Source organism: Poecilia reticulata, linkage group LG14 (assembly GCF_000633615.1).
Source record: "Poecilia reticulata strain Guanapo linkage group LG14, Guppy_female_1.0+MT, whole genome shotgun sequence".
NCBI classification, from domain to species: domain Eukaryota; kingdom Metazoa; phylum Chordata; class Actinopteri; order Cyprinodontiformes; family Poeciliidae; genus Poecilia; species Poecilia reticulata.
Window position 1 is genome coordinate 24840229 of NC_024344.1, and position 19576 is coordinate 24859804.

The following is a 19576-nucleotide window of genomic DNA, read 5'->3' on the forward strand; positions in this document are numbered from 1 at the left end:
AATTGGTCAACATTGTAGTTTTAAAATGTGGTATATAAAAAAAACTTAGTTTGCATCAGCTAATCATTCCAATAATCTTAGGTTTTTAAATTGCTGCTAAGGGAAAAATACCACTATAATTAAGACTGGTTTTAGAAACCAACTCCTCCAGGTTGTAGTTGTTGCAACTTCTGACTTCCCAGAAAAAAATAAAGCATCACATTTTTTACATTTTGGGTTTCCTTTCTGGAGATTTAGAAGTTTACCATCTTTTTGAACCACTTATTTAAAGATTTGACCAGCCTGGGTTAGAGACCAAGTATTCTTGTTTCTATCCCTGCTTCTTTCCTTATTTCTTCAATAAGAAATAATAGCATTGTTGCAGAGAACAATATAATTATGTTGGAGAGAAATTAATTGTAAAACTATTTTAACTTAAGTATTTTTCTTTTTTTAATCAAGCACGTTATTAAGCCCTCTCTGTAAGCATTTTTATATTTTGATATTGTACAGAGCAGTACAAATAATATTTGTTTATTTTTACGTTTCATAACTTTATTCTACTTTAAACATTGTGTTTTTACCACTATTGTTTGTCCATATTACATACCGTGCAGAGTACAGTATGTGCCGTTGAGAGTGGGGCGTTAATTATATTTAGCTCCGCCTCTGACTGACTCGCTGATTGGCTGAGCTTTCTCGTCGTTACCGTACCTCTTTGACCTACTGACCAATAAGCACAGAGGCCTTTCTGTACCCTGTCTCTACTGTATTGAGATCAGATTCGTGCCTTTGTGCGCAACGACACAACTCTAATGGCTTCATAGCAGCTGCAGAATTCCGTTGTTCTGCACCAGGAACGGGCCAGCCCTGTTCGTGCTAACAGCTCGTCTCCAAATGCGACCGGGACTGGCAGGCATAGCGGCGGAGATGCTGAGCGGTGTCACCGGCAGGGCCAGGCCGAGGATCGGCAGCCTCTTATTGACTCCCGCAACCAAAACATTACCGGCGCTGCAGTCAGGCACCGGGAATCACAGATTCCGGTCCACATCATCAGTGCAGGGTGTCTCAGAACTGGCAAGAGAGCGGTCGAAGACTGTCACTTCCTTTTACAACCAGTCCGCCATCGATGTTTCGGCAGAGAAGGTGAGGAGTGGATATTTTATTTTATTTTTTTTTGCTCCCTGTTCATATGCGGCGGCGAGGGAGTGTTAGCGCGAGCCGGCTGGAGCTGGCTTGAGCTTGGTGAGCAGAGTTAGCCGTTATGGCACCGTCGGTGCTACATTCAGTGAATGAGGAAATGCAGAAAATAATCATTTTTAGTTCGAACTGCTATCTTAACTATCAGTTAAGGTTGAAAGCAAAAACTACATGTATTGTACTTTGTTATTCAATAAAAGAATTTGCTTACATAAGTAGTTAAGCGGTTCAACCTCGCCTTCTTAAAGCCAAATAGGAAAAATGTGATTTAGACAATGAAATAAGCGTATGGCTTAATTTTATTTTTAAAAAGTAGATTCGACAATGTTTCCTAATTACAGTACTCTAATTGGAATACATATTACTTATATAAATTTAATATATTTAAAAAACATCTTAACTTAAGAATCAGAACCGTTACGTTACGCTCCGATTTCCTCGGTTGTCTGCGCGCCCTTGAATGCAGCATCGAGAGGACAAAATGTTTAGCTAGCTAAACGATCTACTACTAATTAATAGTACCAATGGTTGATGAATAATGGTGCAGAGCGCGAATCTTTTACTCCAGCAAAGCTCACAAGAGTGGAACAATTTTGTGTTATCAGCTGAGGAAAGGTTAAGGTTTCAAATTCGGGGATTGAATAACCCGGTTATTACTAGAAAGTCTCTATAGTGAGTGCCTTTGTTGCTTCTGGTGGCTAATCTGACCTTTTGACCCTCTTTGAACTTTAATTTCAGTTAAAATAAAAGTGTAATTTATTAGTCCGACTAATTTCAGGATTAATTAACAGAAACGCCTTCAAGTTTGATAGATTAGTACATCTATTAGTCATAGATGTACAATGTTTTTTCTTTTTTTTTTTTTTACATAAAACTCAGTTTTTTCTCACAGTTAACACTTTTTCCTTCCTCTTTGTTCTTTGCAAACTCAGATGTTTTAGTTCCTCACACTCAATCATTTTCAGTCAGGTGCTTACCAATTATCTTGTTATAAAGTGTTTTTTAGCATAGAAACAAAACCCCAGGTGTACTTTAAATTTGTTACATAATGCCTGTGAAAGTTTTAAGATCTTCTGTTTCTAAACAGTGGATATTTAGCTGTGAAGTTGAACAAACTTTAACTTCATCATTTAACTGCACATTAATTCTGCAGAGCAGTTCCCAGCTTAGCTCTGGTCACCAGACAAAAGGGAAAGCTTGAAATTGCTATGTGCATTGCTGTGGTCAGACCAAGAGAAACTAGGTCAGATTGTTCCCCCTGACTGTCCTCCACTTGTACTTACAAGTTTTGCATCTGCGTACACCTTGCCAAGAATTTTTTTTCTCAGGTTCAAATTAAGGTAAACAGTCACAGCATGACTGTTTGTCAGTAAGGTGTGCCTGCTAGGACTCATTTGTTGTTATGAAGGTGAGACCCAATCTCTGGGGGAAGCAGGTTGCATGCAGATGTAGCATGACTTGTCTTTTTTTTTTTTTTGTTACTCTCTAGATCAGTGTTTCCTAACCCTGGTGCTTGAGGCCTTTCATGTTTTAGGCGTTTCCTTGCTTCAGCCCAGGTGACCTGATTTGACAGGTGTTTAGTGAACTGCAATCAGCTGAATCTGGCATATTGAAGAAGGGAAACATCTAAAACTTGCAGGATAGTGTGCATTGAAGACCAGGGTTGGGAACTGCTCTAGATAAAATCTTTTTTGCTACAAATTTGCAGCGCTGTGTCCTTTCAAATTTTTGCCGTTTTGTGTTGCATCAAGATGTGTCAGATCAAACACATTTTGATGCCTGACTGAATTAACCAGAGTAAATACAAGATGCAGTTTAGTTTATTACCAACCTGCCCTGCTGCTGCGAAGCACTTGAAAGCAGCAATTGCTATAAAGTCTTTGTGATAACTGGAGTTTAATTGAGTTTCTTACATCGTTGTGGAAGAGCAGTGTTTCCATCAATGATTTTTATTTTCGTTTTTAAGTATCTCATTAGAAAAGGTTGATAGAAATGGCAAAATTCAAGATAATTTTGCAAAAAAGTTTTTACTCCTGCTTGAGGGGTTTTGGGCTTTTTTCGAAAAAGAGTTAATATGTTAAAGGAGAGATGGAAAAACATTTGCTGAATAAGTTCTGAAAAAGCTAATTTTCTGAAGACTGGGAGTTGTTATCAGTCACGAAACCTTGAGAAAAATCTAATTCCCAGCCTCCGTCTCGCACGGGAAAACTCCATTTTTTCTGATATGTGTGGTCCATGCTAGTTTGCAACCTCTACTTTCTGTTTATTACAACCATACAGAACTTCAAAATTTGATGAAACTTTACGTAGCTTGGTTGATTTGCTTCACACCAGTAAATGGAAGCACAAATAATTCACATTTTCCTTTCTTTTTTTCCCTTTTTTGGCGACAGTTCAAATGTTTGCTCAAAATTCGCACTAGAATTGGATGGAAACATGCTGTAGCTATTGATGAATTGTGGAAGTAGTCTTGGTAGGTTGGCCTCTCCTGTTAAAGTTCTCTACTTTTGCCTATATTCTCCATGTGTGTTGAAGGGCCTCGCTGCTGTTCCAAAGTCTTAATAAATTGCTTTGTAACCTTTCCAAACTGATAAATGTCAATAAATTTGTTCCTGCTCTTGAATTTCCTTTGATTGGGAGATATGAGGTGTTGCTTTGTAAGGTTTTCAGTCTTCTTCATGTTGTCACACCGGTTCTGTTTAAATCATCTCTTGATTTTACCAGGCTGGCAATAGTCAACTACATCTTTCCTAGTTGATGTATGATTTATGGATTGCAGGCAATAACGTTTTTATTTTATTTTGTCCTAAATTATAGTAATGAATCTTTTAGCGTGTAATCAGTTGCAGGAGAGTTTTGTCTTAGCATGTTTGTTTTCTATGTGTCATGGTGTTTGTCACACAGGTTGTTTTATCCTGAAAATCTTACTGAGACGTGTCTCACATTTTATGCAACAGCTTTCAGGATTTTCTTTTCCCCATTTATATTTAGAAAATTATCAATTGTGTAAATCAAAATAACTTAGAATGAGTTACTTTAATTGGATGCTGAAGCCAATGAACGAGTTTATAAGATTGCTTATAATATTATCCAGTAATCGTTCCTTATAGATGCAAGCAAAATACACTCTTACTTAAAGTTTTGCTTTTCATGTCTAATTAAAATAAAAAAACATGTTGTTTTTTTTTAATTAAAAACAGATTTTAATTGACTTCCTTTGTGATTGTGTCTGCAGGCGTCAGTGCGGCTGACCTTAGCGACCCTGCTGTATTCTGGGAAGTCTCCTGATGGACACCACATCTTGGTAAACACTTCACCCACGCTGAGAGTAAATCATCTAACCGCAGTGCCTTCATGCTCTGCAGCTTCTCACTGTGTGTGTGTGTGTATGTGTGATCCCAGAGCAGTGCCAAGTACCTTCACAAGGAGCTGCCTGTGCGGATCGCCCATCGCATCAAGGGCTTCCGCAGTCTGCCCTTCATCATCGGCTGCAACCCGACCATTCTTCAAGTGGTAAGGACACAATCCTGTAGAAACCCCTGGATAAAGTCAGTATTTTACTTTTTAGAGCTAAAAATGAAGGAACCCACTACAGCTGAGGTTATAATAAGAACTGGGACTGTCCTCATGAGTCAGTGCTGTACTTTGACAGACCGGGAGAGAGGTGTGGAATCACTGGTGGAAGTTTTAATGAAGTATTTGGGTGAAAAGACTGAGAGGAACATGAAACTGTCAATCATTTTAAATTCATGACAGAAACACAAGCTGCTTTTCCATTTAACATTTCGAAAATAAATCTACTTAACAGAAACTCCGCAATTTTGCGACACACTCTCATTTTTCTATATAAAGTTTTTGCATTAGGATGAAGTGGGTTTTTTTCAGTTGCATCTAAGTTAATGTATTTCACAAAGCTGCAATAGAAACACTTTTTTCGCATCACAACCGCATGTTACTACAGACAGAAACCATGAAGAAGAAGACAGGAAGTGGTAGGATGACGATGGTGTAGCATGTTTTTTAACGACATATCATGTGAAGAAACTTTAATTGCATTTCTTTTTTAATGGAAACACTATTGAAAAATTATGTCTTTTTGATTTCAGCGGAATATCAACAAAGTTTTGCGCACATAATGGAAATGCATCTATATTCAGAGACAGACAAGATTTAATAAATCTAATGTTTGAGAGTTAACTTTAAAAACAAATAGAATTCAATAAAATTTATATTTCTGACTGAGATAACAGTGATGCTCATAAATCTGGTTCAGAAGTACTTGCTTCACTTGGGCACAGCCGGCCTCAGGTATAAGGTAACAGGGCTACTCGTAGTGGCCAGATTAATTATTATTAGTACTAGCAGTGAAGACTGTGTGCCACTGATTCAGTGAGATACATTAAGTCTGGAAAATATTGAATGTATTTTCCTGGTCTTGCTAAGTGTGGAAAATATTTATGTTTTCAGTCTTTGCTCCCAAAAATTGATGGAAAACTTGATTTGAGTCTGGAAAAGCAATAACTTGACATTTTAGAGTAGAAATATCCCTTATTGTTACATTCAAATATAACAGCAGCATGTAAACATAAAGGCTCACAAGAAAGATCAGAAAGTGTTTAAAAAATATCGAAACAATATTAATAACAATAACATACTGTACAAGATTATAACAAACATAGTTTTGTTCCATTCTTTTCATATCAGAGAGGTAATATTCGGAATTCAAATGGGATTCAGTAATTTTGCGTTTTTAATTGTTCATACTGCAAAATGAAAACAATCCAGATTTGTATTTAAATTTTAGATGTTGTTGTTTTCAACATGTTTTGAACAGAAACATGTTGTTGTTTCTCTTCAAATAGAGAAGATTTAGTGCTACAGAATCCAAAGTTTCTGCTGAGTCTCACTTCTTGAATCCAGCGCCTACAAATATTTATTACTATTACATGGTTGTTCATAATCCCAACGTCAAAACATGACCCCATTTCCACGACGCTTCTGATGCAGCAGTGTGAGGTGTTGTAAATCAGACGCTAGAGCCAAAACAAACGAGTAAAACAGAGGCATAACCCGCGTGCTCCAGGGTGTAACGTTTCACTAACTGCTGATCGGAGCTGAAACATCCACCACCGCTACAGGTTCATCGGGCCTGGGAATGAAGGACCTTCCCACTGAACACAAAGGTTCCGTGCTAGTCAGGGTTTTCCAGTTATTTTGTGCGGAAGTTGCTGATCCCACAAGAGTGGAGGAGCTTCTGTCTTCACCTTTCTGCAAGATTTACCTGCTAACTGTGGCAGTTTACTGCCCTTTCTTTCCTTTTCAAATCATTTTAACCACATAAATGTTTGGTAAAGTGCAAAATCAAAACGGAAAGATAAATGCTGTGTGATTAGATTTAGTTTTAGTTCCTGCTGTTCTGTCAGATCCTCTGCAACAATCCTCAAACAAACTCTCCTGTTTGTTTGAGAACAAACATGCTGTCGTGTTTACATATTGTCGTGTTTGCCTGTTGTCATGTAGACGTGTTTACATGTTGACATGTCGTTTTGTTGTCATGTTGATGTGTTGACATGTTGTCGCGTTGATGTGTTATTGTGTTGCCATGCCATCGTGTTGCATCAAGACGTAGCCTTACTCATTAAAGTCCAGGGTTGAGTCGGGGACACGGCAAACATATGGAACTGAAGGAAACGTGTGGAAAACACCAGTCAAACCATCACAGTGTCCCACTAAAGGTACCCCACCCTGAGTGAAACACAGTGGAGGCAACGTCATGCTTTGGGGATTTCTTTCTGCAGCAGGAGAGCTGAGTTGATTGGAGTATGAAGACAAATACTAGAAGATGAAAACTTGCACAAAAAAACTTGGGACTGAAAGGTTCACCTTCCAAAACGTTCAAGAATAAATCAGACATTAATAACTTATAATATTATTCTTTAGAATGGAATGTTTTGACAAATAAAGCCTTAAATAAAAAAACATAGATGCAAGTGTGTATTTGTTTACTAGGTTTCTACATTAATCTTAATTTCAAAATGTTCGAGCTTTGACATAAATCTAGATGAGAATCTGTGGAAAGACTTGAAAGTTGATGTTAAAAGATATTCTCCACCCTAACGTTTGCCTGAGGTTTAGCTGGTGGATTGATTTTTGAAAACTGAATTATTTTCCTTCCGCTTCACAATTATATTCCTTTTTTTTTTTTTTTTGCTGATCTAACCTCATAAAAACCCAGTAAAACACACTGAGATTTGTGGATATAATGTGACAGAATACAGGAACATTTTAGGGGTATGAATACTTTAAGACAAGGCACATCTTTAAAGGTTGTAATTAGGCCGTTTCATAATGAGGGTTAGGATTAGTGCCAGAACATCCAGCGGGAACACATTGTTCCTGGAGGTTGAGATTAAACAGGCAGCATTCCTCTGCACAGCCGCTCTAATCAGCCAGAATAAATGCTTCTGTGGAACAGAAAGAGCTTTTTGTGACATAAAAGCAGAGTCTGCGTCTCTTCCTGCCAGTTTTCTCCCTCTAAGCTCTTCTAAACGTGTCGATGAACCTTCACCCAGATTCCTCCTCTGGTTGCATAAATCCCGGCTCCTTTCTTCATGCAATCAGAAGAAATGGAGGTCAGCTCAAATATCCGTTAGCAGATGAATTATAACTGTTACAAAATGTTGTTTACACAGAAAGAAAACAGAGGAGGATCCTGAGAGCTTCTGTAATGCGACCCATGTGAGAGTTTGTTGGCGTCGCCGTGCGGTCGGTTCTGGTCATGTGACTGAGATCCGTCTCTTTTGCTCTTTCTTGCAGCATGAGCTGTACATCAGAGCCTACCACATGCTCAGCGACTTTCCCCAGGTGAGTGTCACGCAAACAGGAAATACTGTTACGGCACACGGTTTGGGTTTATGAGTTCAAGGTCAGCATTTCTCAAGGGAAGGAGGTGGGGAGGGCGGGGATGTTCAAAGTGCAGCCTGCGAGACAATTTTGGCCCTTTGCATAATGTGCTGTGGCCCCCAAAACCAACCATGATTCAGTAGTTGGGCAAATCTGGCCTGTAAGCAGGAAATTGATGCAGACTGACTTTTTATGATCTTTTCGACATTTTTGCAGATAAAATTGTGTTTAAATAAAGAATAATTTAGGCACAAAGCAACTTATCACTTATTAGCAAGATTCAAGCAATCATCTTCATTTTGCAGTAAATTGAACCACAAACATTGAGCAACTGTTCCTCAGATTTGGGTGAAGAAATCAGTCTGATTTACAAAAGTTTAGTTTGTTGTTGAGGAGATAAAAGTAAAAAAAAAAAAACCACAAGAACTTTATTTTGATGAGTATATTTTTTACTTTATGTTTATGGCCCGCAAGTGCTTTTAGGGTAACAACTTTGGCCTCCATGGCAAGATGTTTGTACACCCCTGTTCCAGATTATTTGGTTTAACCCGTCATGGACTAGTGAAGCTAATTCGCTTCCCTCCTGTCTCTATGTGAAAACAGCTCAGGTGGTGCATGAAAACCTTTTTACATTTACATACAATGATTTATGCCACATTTTCTACCATTTGGCTATTTAATTAAAATTGTGCATGCTTAGCTCACTGTTGAGCAAGTTCAAATACATTGTTTTATATATTTTTTAAAATTTTAGTTTTTAACAGCAAACAAAAAGTACTTTTAACCTGACAGTTTTGGCCTACATGATAAAAACTTTGGCCACTGCAGACCTAGGTGAGAAGCTGTGTCTCATTTTTACTTCAGTCTGCCGGTTAATAAGAATTTTGTAGATAAAGTGCCAGCAAAAAATATTCATCTCTTTGAATGTTTCATCTTTTTTATTTCCCTTACAAATCAGTCATGATTAACAAAATGTGGCTTTTCTGACGAAAAAAGTGTACAAAAAAAACTTTAATGGCAAAATGAAAATATTTATGGTTAAATAAAAAATGCAACATAAAATGTGTGAGTGCATAAATATTCACCCCCTTCAAGTGAAGGGGGTGAATATTGTGCCTCAGTTATTTGTGCCTAAATAATTGAGGCACAAATCAGTTATTTAGTTGTTCTCGGATCTAAATGCACTTTTGGCTGCGATGACAACATTTGTCAATATTCAGGGCCTTAGAAATTGTTGTATATCCATCCTCCGACTTTGCAGTACGTTTCAATAATCTTCTGGTTGGAGTGTTTCTTCATGCTGTATTGGCAGCCATGACTACTGGTTCCTTTTTACTGCAGTTATTGGAGACAGTTACTGCATTCAGGTGATCTCCGTTCCACTCAATTTGACTATAACCACTAATTGGCTGGACCTCTGTTGAATTAAAGGAAGTGAATATTTATTCAGTCACTTACTGTGTTATTTTGTGTAATTATGTAGAAATCAGGTTTCATTTTGAAATTAAAGTTGTTTTTCTTTTTGTCAAAATAATTTTGTTGCTCATAGTTGATTTGTACAAGCAGTAAAAAGCATAAAACATCCAAGGGGGTGAAAAGTATTTATAGACACTGTAGTTTTCTTTAAAAGGCAAAAAGTTCAGTTCAGCATCACATCCTGCCTGGAAAAAATGATTATAGGAACAAATGGGAATATTTTAAACACACCTCTACAGATGGATCTTTACAACCACTTTAGATTTCATCATGTAAAACAAAATTCCTTGACTTGAAGGAATTCATTTTCAGATTCAATGTGAGGTTTGTTTCTGTGGACAGATCAAGGACCAGGAGGTCGAGGCTCGTTTCTGTAAACTGGTGCAGCAGCTGCTGGACGACCACAAAGACGTGGTGACCATGCTGGCCCAGGGCTTCAGGGAGTGTCGACGGCACATCCAGGCAAGAGATGCACTCTGATCGTTATCACTATTTACTGGAGTAATTATGATTGAGGGTTTAAAGAGACAGAAAAACCAGGAGCCTCGTCAGTTACCATTTCTGTTTTCTCCATCTTCCAGGATGAGACCATCATCAGGAACTTCTTGGATACGACGCTGTGTTCCCGTCTGGGAATCCGAATGTTAGCCACACATCATCTGGCTCTTCATGAAGAAAATGTATGTCTGACTGCTACATGAATTAGTATTTATATATAGATTTTGTGGGCTGCACAGTGGCGCAGTTGGTAGAGCTGTTGCCTTGCAGCAAGAAGGTTCTGGGTTCGATTCCCGGCCTGGGGTCTCTCTGCATGGAGTTTACATGTTCTCCCTGTGCATGGTGGGTTTTCTCCGGGTACTCCGGTTTCCTCCCACAGTCCAAAAACATGACTGTCAGGTTAATTGGCCTCTCCAAATTGYCCCTAGGTGTGAGTGTGTGTKTGCAKKSYTGTGTGTCTCTGTGTTGCCCTGCGACAGACTGGCAACCTGTCCAGGGTGTACCCCGCCTCTCGCCCGAAACGTTGGCTGGAGATGGGCACCAGCACCCCTCCTGACCCCACTGAGAGAAAAAGGGTGCAAGAAAATGGATGGATGGATGGATGGATATAGATTTTGTCACTATATTTAGCAACTTTCAGAGCTCTTCTAGGACTTAAAAGAAATAAGTGACTCATGACAAGTATACAAGGGAGTAGTTTTGGTCTCGGATCTAAATTTTGACAAAAACCTAAAATCAGTTAAAAAAACATCACCAGAATAAAAGTTATCCTTTATTTCCAGTAGGTTAAGTCACTGCAGCTGTTTACTGTAAAAAAAGAAAAAAAAAACTACAGTTTCAGCTCATTTAGTTTCTCTGCTCTAGAACTCCCTGAAAACAAGAGATAATCAGAAACATTTAAATCTGGACTGAAAGCATTTATTCTTTTATGCCTTTTAATATCTGTACTTTAATTTTACTTTATCATTTTTATTTCCTTTGAGCACTTTGGGTTATGATAATTGGTGCGCTACAAAAAACACTTACCTTTTCTGATTTTTATAGTCGATTCTGGTTTGATAAAGTCTATAAATTAAAATCAATAATTTAAAGAAGCTGATGGTACATCAGATGTTTTTCTGTTAAAGGAATAACATTTCTCCCATGTTTGTTTTCCAGGCGGATTTTGTGGGGATCATTTGCAGACGCCTTTCTCCTAAAAAGATCATCGAGAAGTGGGTGGACTTTTCCAGGTGAGTTTGTTTGCTCAGTGCTGTCGGATGACTTCCTGTTGCTTTCAGCTCTCTTATTGGCAGAGGAAGGTCAGAGATCAGCTGATAAACACATGTGGATGAAATATGAGCCATCGCTCTGTTTACTGTGAGTCTTCCTGTCAAACGGTGCTTCTGGAATCCATCAGAAGCTTCCTGCGGGGTTTGGACCGCTCATCAGAGCCATTCGGAGAATTTTCCTTTTAAAATTGAGGCACAAATTATTTAGTTGTTTTATAATGCCTTGGTGATCATTTTACTATATTTTTGGTTGAGATGTTTGCTCAGCTGGCAGGACGATTTTGTGAGTGTAAATGTTTTAAAATTTATCCTGATGTGAATCAAGTTTAAAAATGTGACTTTCCTCATCATTTTTGCACTATTTCAGGGATTCAAAATTCTGTTTGAAATTATTTTACAGTTCTGATTTGTGGGTTATATTTATGACAGCGTGCAGTATTTTGTGCTCTGAGTAAGCTGAACATGTGCACAAATATTCATTGATATTCAAGACCTGTGGAGTTTGTTGGGAGCAGTGATGTTTATGGAGTCTAAATAGTTACTTTTCTTCTGAAAGTAACATTTCAAGAAGAGATTTCTAAAATAGTTTGCCTACAAACAATAATAGTGTTTTGTACTTTTAAGTTATTTTTTCATGAAAGACTTTAATAGACATAGTTTCATTGTTTACACAAAGTCAGTTTAAGTTAGAAAACTTGTAAGGTTCTTGTTTGTCTTAACACCAACCTGCCAGCAGGACTAGAGATGGAAATTAGCCACTTGGCTTTAATCTAATGTATTTATGTGCTAAACTTTATTAATCTGTATTGAAAAAATAAACATAGCTGAACATAAATACTAATGAAAGCATTTTTCCCCTATAAAATTAGCTTAATTTCAGTTAAAATCGCTCATTTACAGTGACAAAGATTTGAAATTGGAACATGCTGCTTTTCATTACTAATTAGATTAGATTAGAGTAAATTTGATTAGAATAATCCCTCCAGAAGTTTAGGAATTTAAAGTAACTAAAGTATAGTTGTTTGTTTTTTTTCATTTTTAGCCATTCAAGTTAAAAACACACAACGCAGGAAAAAAAACAACCAAAAGTGAATAAAGAAATAGACAATAAACAATATTTGAATTCCTGTCAAGGCAAAAAGTCGAGGTGTGGACGGAAAAACATGTCGGTGGAAGTGAGCCGTTACTTTTTTTTATTATTGTGACGTTATCAAAATCACAACAGCAACAACAATAAACATAAAAAAGAAAAACAAAATGTAAAGGGTAAAATAAAACAAGAAAAGACAAATGAACACACTAAATATAGCAGCAGTGTTATAATACTGCAGGATAGATGGAGAAATGGTCATTGTGGTTCATTCTCTGTGGCGTCGACAGGCGTCTGTGTGAACACCAGTACGGTAACTCTCCTCGGGTCCGGATCAACGGACACGTGGCGGCCCGGTTACCCTTCATCCCGCTGCCGCTGGACTACATCCTGCCAGAGCTGCTCAAGAACGCCATGAGGTAACAGGCCAGGAATGATAGCAGGAAGGCAGGATGAATAAAGGAAGTAGAGAAGAGTAATGAATGATGTTTGTAGGAAGGAGACGTGAAGACTGAAAGATTCAACCGTTTCTTTTTCTCTTCTGAAACTTAAATGGAAAATATCACTTCCCTTACAGACAATTCCTGAAAACTTTTTAGTGATCAGAAGATCCACTGAAAGTGGTTAAAAAAATGCAAAACATTGTTTAATTTGATGGTTTTTAGACTCTAAAAACAGAATAAATACTACTGAATTGATCTCCTGTGTCTTAAGTGACTCAGAAGTGTTTTAAGTTATTTTTGGTTTTAGGGCCAACATTTCTGTTAGTCTTTTATTTTTTTATTGATGCTCCTCCTTCAGAGCCACCATGGAGAGCCATCTGGACACTCCGTACAACGTCCCCGATGTGGTCGTCACCATCGCCAACAACGACATCGACTTTGTCATCAGGTCAGTGGTTTCAGGTCTAAATGCACAAGTTCAACTCTGAGACCAAACGTTGGCCTGCAAGATAAATGTTTACCAAAAAAGAGGAAACTTGTGGCTTGCATTAATGTTCAGCTAGCTGGACTTTAACTAGGCCATTCCAACACCTGAGCATGTCACATGTGGTCACCCTGCAGGAAGTTGAACTCCGATTTTATCGTCCTGTGTTTGAACTCAGGCATCTTCTCAACTTCCCTATCCTCCTGAAACAGAATCATCCTCTCAGACATGAGTTTCCAAACAGTGTTTAGCTTCTGACCGCACAGACTAAACGCTACAAGATACGTAAAGAAAGTTTGACTTTTACAATGTTTCTTTTCTCACTTTACTCTCTGTTCAGTCATTACATTTATGCCTCATAACTTCTGATTTTACTTGGCCAGTATCAGGTGTTAAATTATAACTTTATTACTCTTAATGAACCTAATCATTTTTCATCACAATCCCTTGCTTTGATTATATGAAAATATGTCATATTTTATACCTGTCACACATGAAAGTTTATTTAATCTCTACAGTTCTTCTGGTTTTATGCAGCAGCTTTAGCTGGCTGCTGGACCTTTGGTCTGCTTCTTTTCCATTTTGCTTTCATTACATTAGCTTCAGGAGCAAAGCAGCTTGATAAATGTGACTGGCAGCCAATCAGAATGATGAGCATGACAACATTTCTACAAGTCATTTTAACAGATTAGATTTTGTTTTTAAATAATATACAATTTAAAAATTACATTAAAAAGTTTATTCAATTCAATTTTCTTATTCCGCGATGGACTGGCTTCCTGTCCAGGGTGACCCCGCCTTTCGCCCGTTGACTGCTGGACATAGGTACCAGCGCCCCCTCCTACTGGTAGGGGGATAAGCGTTCCTTAATTGAAATGAATGGATGGATGGATGAAATGAATGGATGGATGGTATTTTCTTATTTTTTGCAATCTCCCCAACTTTCTGAAGCTCGTCTGGCGCCCCCCTAGTGACACCCACTTTAAAGACACTGCCCTAAGCAGACAGTGTAGTCAATATTTTTGGCATATAGGCCAAAAATATTGCCCTCTATGTGGAATGCACAACTAATATTTGTCATCACAACAGTTTGTCTCAAGCTGTTTGTCTTTGTCTGAAACGTCTCCCTGCTGACCATCTGCTGGGCTCCTTGGCCTTCATGCTGCTGGTTGTTCTTTAAAGGCAGAACTGCTGCATAAAAGGGAGTGAAAGAAATCTGAGTTACTATGTTCCGGTTTTTATTTTCCTCATGTCTTTTTGCTCCCCATTGATGCCCTCTTGGTTAGTCAAATAAAATCCCCCAGAATCCATGAAAGTTAGTAGTTTCAGCATCATAGAAAGAGGAATATCTACAAGTTAGGAGTAGTAATAGTGGTGAAGACATCTAACCTGGCCTGGTGACTCCAAACAGCAGCTCTGCTTTGCACAAATGTTCAAATCCTGTTTAAAGCCGAAGTACGTACCGAACCATTAATTTACGTACCATCTTACCACCAGTACATCGTTGTATTGAACGGTACATCGTTTTACCTGCAGTGGTTTCCTCTGGTGACGGTTATGTTTTGTGTGCGTTCAGGATTTCAGATCGTGGCGGCGGCATCCCTCACAAAATAATTGAGAAGGTGATGGATTACCACTTCAGCACTGCCGAGGAGAGCGTGCAGGACCCCCGCATGAGCAACCTGTTCAACACCATCACTAACAGCGGGAACCAGTCCAGCCCAATGCACGGGTAAGAATGGGACCTGCAGATGCACTCTTTCTTTTTTTACTTTCGTCACTAATCTGGCGTTTTTTTTTTTCCACTTTTGTAGATTTGGTTTCGGCCTGCCCACATCCAGAGCCTACGCAGAGTACCTCGGCGGCTCCCTGTCCGTACAGTCCATGCAGGGCATTGGCACCGATGTCTACCTGCGTCTGCGCCACATCGATGGCAAAGGAGAAAGCTTCAGAGTGTAAAAGTCGCTCCCTGTAGGCCCAAACGAAGGAATCAGGCCACGTTAGAGGGTTTTCTTCCCCACGCGAAGGCAGGCAGAGATGAGGTTATATGTCTGCTGAGTGGCAGCCTTCAGATCACTCTGTCAGATCTTCTTTATTTCGCCTTTTACTGATTATAAGCTATGTTAGCTCTCGATTTAATGATTTCGGTTGTCTTTTGTGTTTTGCACCCTGTAGCATGTCGTCTCTTAAGATTTGGCTGTTCATGAATTCTTGAATGTTTTTGTTTATCGGGAACTTTCTCTTAAAAGAAGAAGCTTTATCATTTAAGAGCTTCACGTTGATGTTTCTTGTTTCGAAACACTCCAAGTCTGTCAAGGTCAGCTACCAGGTTTCATGAATCATTACCACATTTAGTGTGTGTGTTTTTTTTTTTTTTTTTTTTTTTTTTCAAAATCGAAAGCCTACCAGGGAAAAACGGTGAGATTCAAAGCAGTAAATGAGTTCAGACCACGTCGCTGAAGTTAAAGGAGTTTTGGATCTTGTGACTTTAATAAAAAACGCAAATGAAACGTAAATATTCAAACTGCCAAAACTCAAGTTGCTTTCAGTCTTTCTGCTTAGAAGAATCTTAGATCTGTTTTCTGGACTGGAGATGTTCATCTGCCTTACTGTGCAACTGAACTGCATGATGACTTTTTACTTTCCTTTTTTATTATTTTTTATCCTACTGTCTGATGCCTTCATTGGTTCACACAGATGCACACCTTAGCACATCCGTTTGTTGGTTTTCCACTATTAGCAGATTTTGTGTGGTAATGCTTGTCTCGCACCGATCACAGCCGTTTTTGACATTTCTGGAACAACTCACAAGCTAACAATATACCCGAGAAGTGTTTAACTTTTTTTTCTTCTAAGTGTTGGAGTTTCGTTAGAAGTTTGCGGTCTTTGAGATAGGTTTCCATTTGATCATGTTTATGAAAAGCTAACCAACTGAGTTTGTTGCACTATAATACTTTTTTTTTTTTGCTTATTTGCATTCATTTGGCCAAGTAGCAGCTTAAGTCAGTCAGGTTTCCAGTGAGGGTGAAGTGTGCACACCTCCAAATTGGGCATACGGTTGCTGGGAGTCCAGTGGAAATGATCAAATTCTCCATCTCCTGCTCGTAGCTCATAGAGTTTTAATACAGTCAAACTTCAGTTCTCAGCCTTGATTGGATCTGCGAGCCCCGCCAAAATACATGGAAGGTAATGAATATTGTTGATGGAACCCTGTGTCTGCATTGTCTTATTATGCTGATTCAAAAACACTGATTGTATTTGTTCTTCTACAGTATGGACTTAACTGGTTGGGGTACAGAAACCTCTCATTTAAAGGAAAGTACCACAGACATAAAGCGTCCATGTTGGATTAATAAGGCAAATAAAGGTAGTAAACAGAAGTTATTAACTAAGAGCTCACTAAAACAATGTTTTAATGTTAGATTTAGCAGATTTCCAACATCTGGTCTCAAAGTTGGGAGGGAAAAGAAAGTTAAGATGGCTACTTTGTGTTCTTGAATGCACAAAAGTGACTAAACTTCCCCCCTTCAGTCAAATAAATGGTTAAAAAGCCTTGATTCATGTGGTTTGGAAATTTACAACATAATAAACACTGAGCACTCCCACGATTGTTGCAAACATTCCCCAGAGTGGTGCTGTTGTTATGCAGCAGATCCTCCTGAATGCTACATTTACATTTTCTTTTTCACATAGCAAGACTTCTAATTGCTGCATTCACTGTCATCCTTTAAATGTGAAAGGGCGTCAGGAACCCAGCTTAATCCCACGTTTGCAGCTTTCCACAGTCTAAAAACTCTCCATAGTAAAGTTTTTTTTTAACATGAAAACCACAAATAAGATGCTCAAATATTTTTGATTAGCAGCTTTACTTGTTGTCAAAATATCCCCTGGGCATTGTAAAGTTTACACACAGATATTTACATTAATTGTTGGCTTGTGAGGTGTTACGAATGTATTTTATTTGTGAAATAGAAAACATTTGCTTTCATTTTTTAAAAGGCTGCAGTATTTATTTCTCACCTGATTATTAAGAAAAGAGATCATCATTATTAGTACCTACATTTCTTGGTTAAATGGTATATATGAACTAATGTTTTAATTGTAACTCCGAAGGTCTTGGAAGTTATAAAGATGGCGGGAAAAAATGTAGCTTAAGCCTATAAAGCATCAATAGTTTATTAGCGTCCTTATTCCAAAATATTGCTGGAACAATGTTGAAGGGAGGGAGATTTTCAATTTGACGGTGCCATAAAATGTGCACTGATGCCCTCTGCTGGTCTGAAAGAGTTATAGCAGGGAGAAAACTGAAGATAAAAAGGCTATTTTTTTTCTTTTCCTATTTTCTTTTTCATTTTGGAATCGGTTACTAGATTTTTAGATTAAAATAAAAGATGATTTGAAAAAAGAGTTATGTTACTGAAAAAAATATGCTGTCATGAGGAGTTTTGTCTTCTGGACTAACGCTGGTTTCTCATGAACTTTGTTTTGTTCAAGATTTTGTAGAAATTAAATTTTGCCTGTTCACATCTTTGACTCTGAGCTTTCTTGAACACGTACTCCAGTATGATTTCACATTACATGCATTATCTTTGGATAGTAAAATATGATGTTCATTATTCTAAATTGCGAAAAAAGACCCCAAAAACCTCATATAAGTCAATGTAGCGAGGGGACAGAAAATCCTAAAAATACCCTATTTTTGACGACTTCCTGTGTCGTCATAAATTCACAAAGAAATGCCATTCAAACTTCAGTTTGTAGAAACGTCCGTGATCTAGTTTACTTTAGAAAGTACTTTATTTTACTTTAGATTTACTTTAGAAGACTAAAGTAAAGACAGTACGTCGATAAGAATTACAATTTCTCCACATTTTGTCTCCAAGCGACCCAAAGTTTTCGATTTTTCGAAAAGTTAGAGAGCGAGGGCCGCTCCGCTATTGTGGGAGAGAGTGGATTTCTCACCCCAAAATAATTTCTAACTCCGACCGATGTCATGCGACAGGACAAACTCACGCTCAGACCCATGTTTTTCCATACATTTCTGAAAAATGTCAGACCTCAGCGCACGTCATCTTTCTCTCATCGCTGTTAATACTGTGAGCGAGGTAGAGATATGAATCGCGAGAATATCGGAGAAGACAAATAGACCTCTCATACACTTCAAACGGTTTTCGAATACGTGTCACAGTTCCTGAACGAGAAGAAGTTGTTCGAAGTGCTTTTTTGTGAGAAACAGGCTGGCTTACACTGAGAATTCTCTCACCCTCTGTGCCACCAACAGGTGCATGGCATTAATTACCGTAGCAACAGAACACAGAGCAGAGTAGCTGCTTAGGACTACAAACGTGCCATAACTGTAATTCTATCTATGGCCTAGACTCAGTTAAAAGAGAGGCCTGCGCAGCATGTAAGAAATACAACATGGCAGAACTGTCCGTTACTAGAGAGGAGAACTTAGCTGGTATTGAGAACTTCTTGTGTTTTGAGCATTATATAACTGATTTAACCCAATTACTATTACACAGGCCCATCCATCCATTTTCTTGGTGGGGTCGATACGGTTGCTGGTGCCTATCTCCAGCTAACGTTCCAGGCGAGAGGCGGGGTTCACCCTGGACAGGTCACCAGTCTGTCGCAGGGCAACAGAGACAAACAACCATGCACACACACACACACACTCACACCTAGGGACAATTTGGAGTGGCCAATTAACCTGACAGTCATGGTTTTGGACTGTGGGAGGAAACTGGAGTACCCGGAGAAAACCCACGCATGCACAGGGAGAACATACAAACTCCATGCAGAAAGACCGGGGCCGGGAATCGAACCCAGAACCTTCAAAACCACTGTTACACCTGGGATTAGTGTTACAATGGGGTAACGCACACATGGGGCCTACATGGTGGTGGGTCCACATGGGTTTGCCCATGTAGGACCCACGTAGGCTGTGGCCCTACATGGGAAAACCCATGTGGGACCACCGTGGAACCCGCGGACAAACCCATATGGGACCGATAAATCAGCCCTCCTTTCCCCCACATGGGGCCCACCTAGGCATGCTGACAGGGTGCTTGCTCCTATTGGATTTGCCAAAGCTGCAAGATCTGTACCATGAAAAAGACGCAAAACTTAAAATATCTGCGAGCTACTGGTATAACAATCGAGATTTTTGGTGTGTCGTTGTGTCCAGTAATTAGCCGGTACCATCCAGTGCTTAGTTTTGTCATTTTCC

General features: G+C 38.8%; 1 protein-coding gene across 1 annotated transcript; it reads left to right on the plus strand.

Moving 5' to 3' along the window:
- Positions 1-719: 719 nt before the first annotated feature.
- On the plus strand, positions 720-17874 carry bckdk (branched chain ketoacid dehydrogenase kinase). Its single transcript, XM_008428562.2, has 11 exons — positions 720-1125; positions 4415-4483; positions 4582-4692; positions 7996-8043; positions 9901-10020; positions 10140-10238; positions 11215-11288; positions 12708-12836; positions 13219-13308; positions 14921-15076; positions 15159-17874. Exons 1-11 carry the CDS (start codon positions 877-879, stop codon positions 15301-15303), a joined length of 1290 nt encoding a protein of 429 aa, XP_008426784.1. The 5' UTR covers positions 720-876; the 3' UTR covers positions 15304-17874.
- Positions 17875-19576: the final 1702 nt, after the last annotated feature.

Bases quoted from the DNA above. Each gene is read 5' to 3' on its own strand.
- bckdk (XM_008428562.2), top strand. From the start codon at position 877: ATGCGACCGGGACTGGCAGGCATAGCGGCGGAGATGCTGAGCGGTGTC. The intron at 4,484-4,581 runs GTAAACACTTCA...GTGTGATCCCAG, and splicing joins CTGATGGACACCACATCTTG to AGCAGTGCCAAGTACCTTCA. The intron at 12,837-13,218 runs GTAACAGGCCAG...CTCCTCCTTCAG, and splicing joins CTGCTCAAGAACGCCATGAG to AGCCACCATGGAGAGCCATC.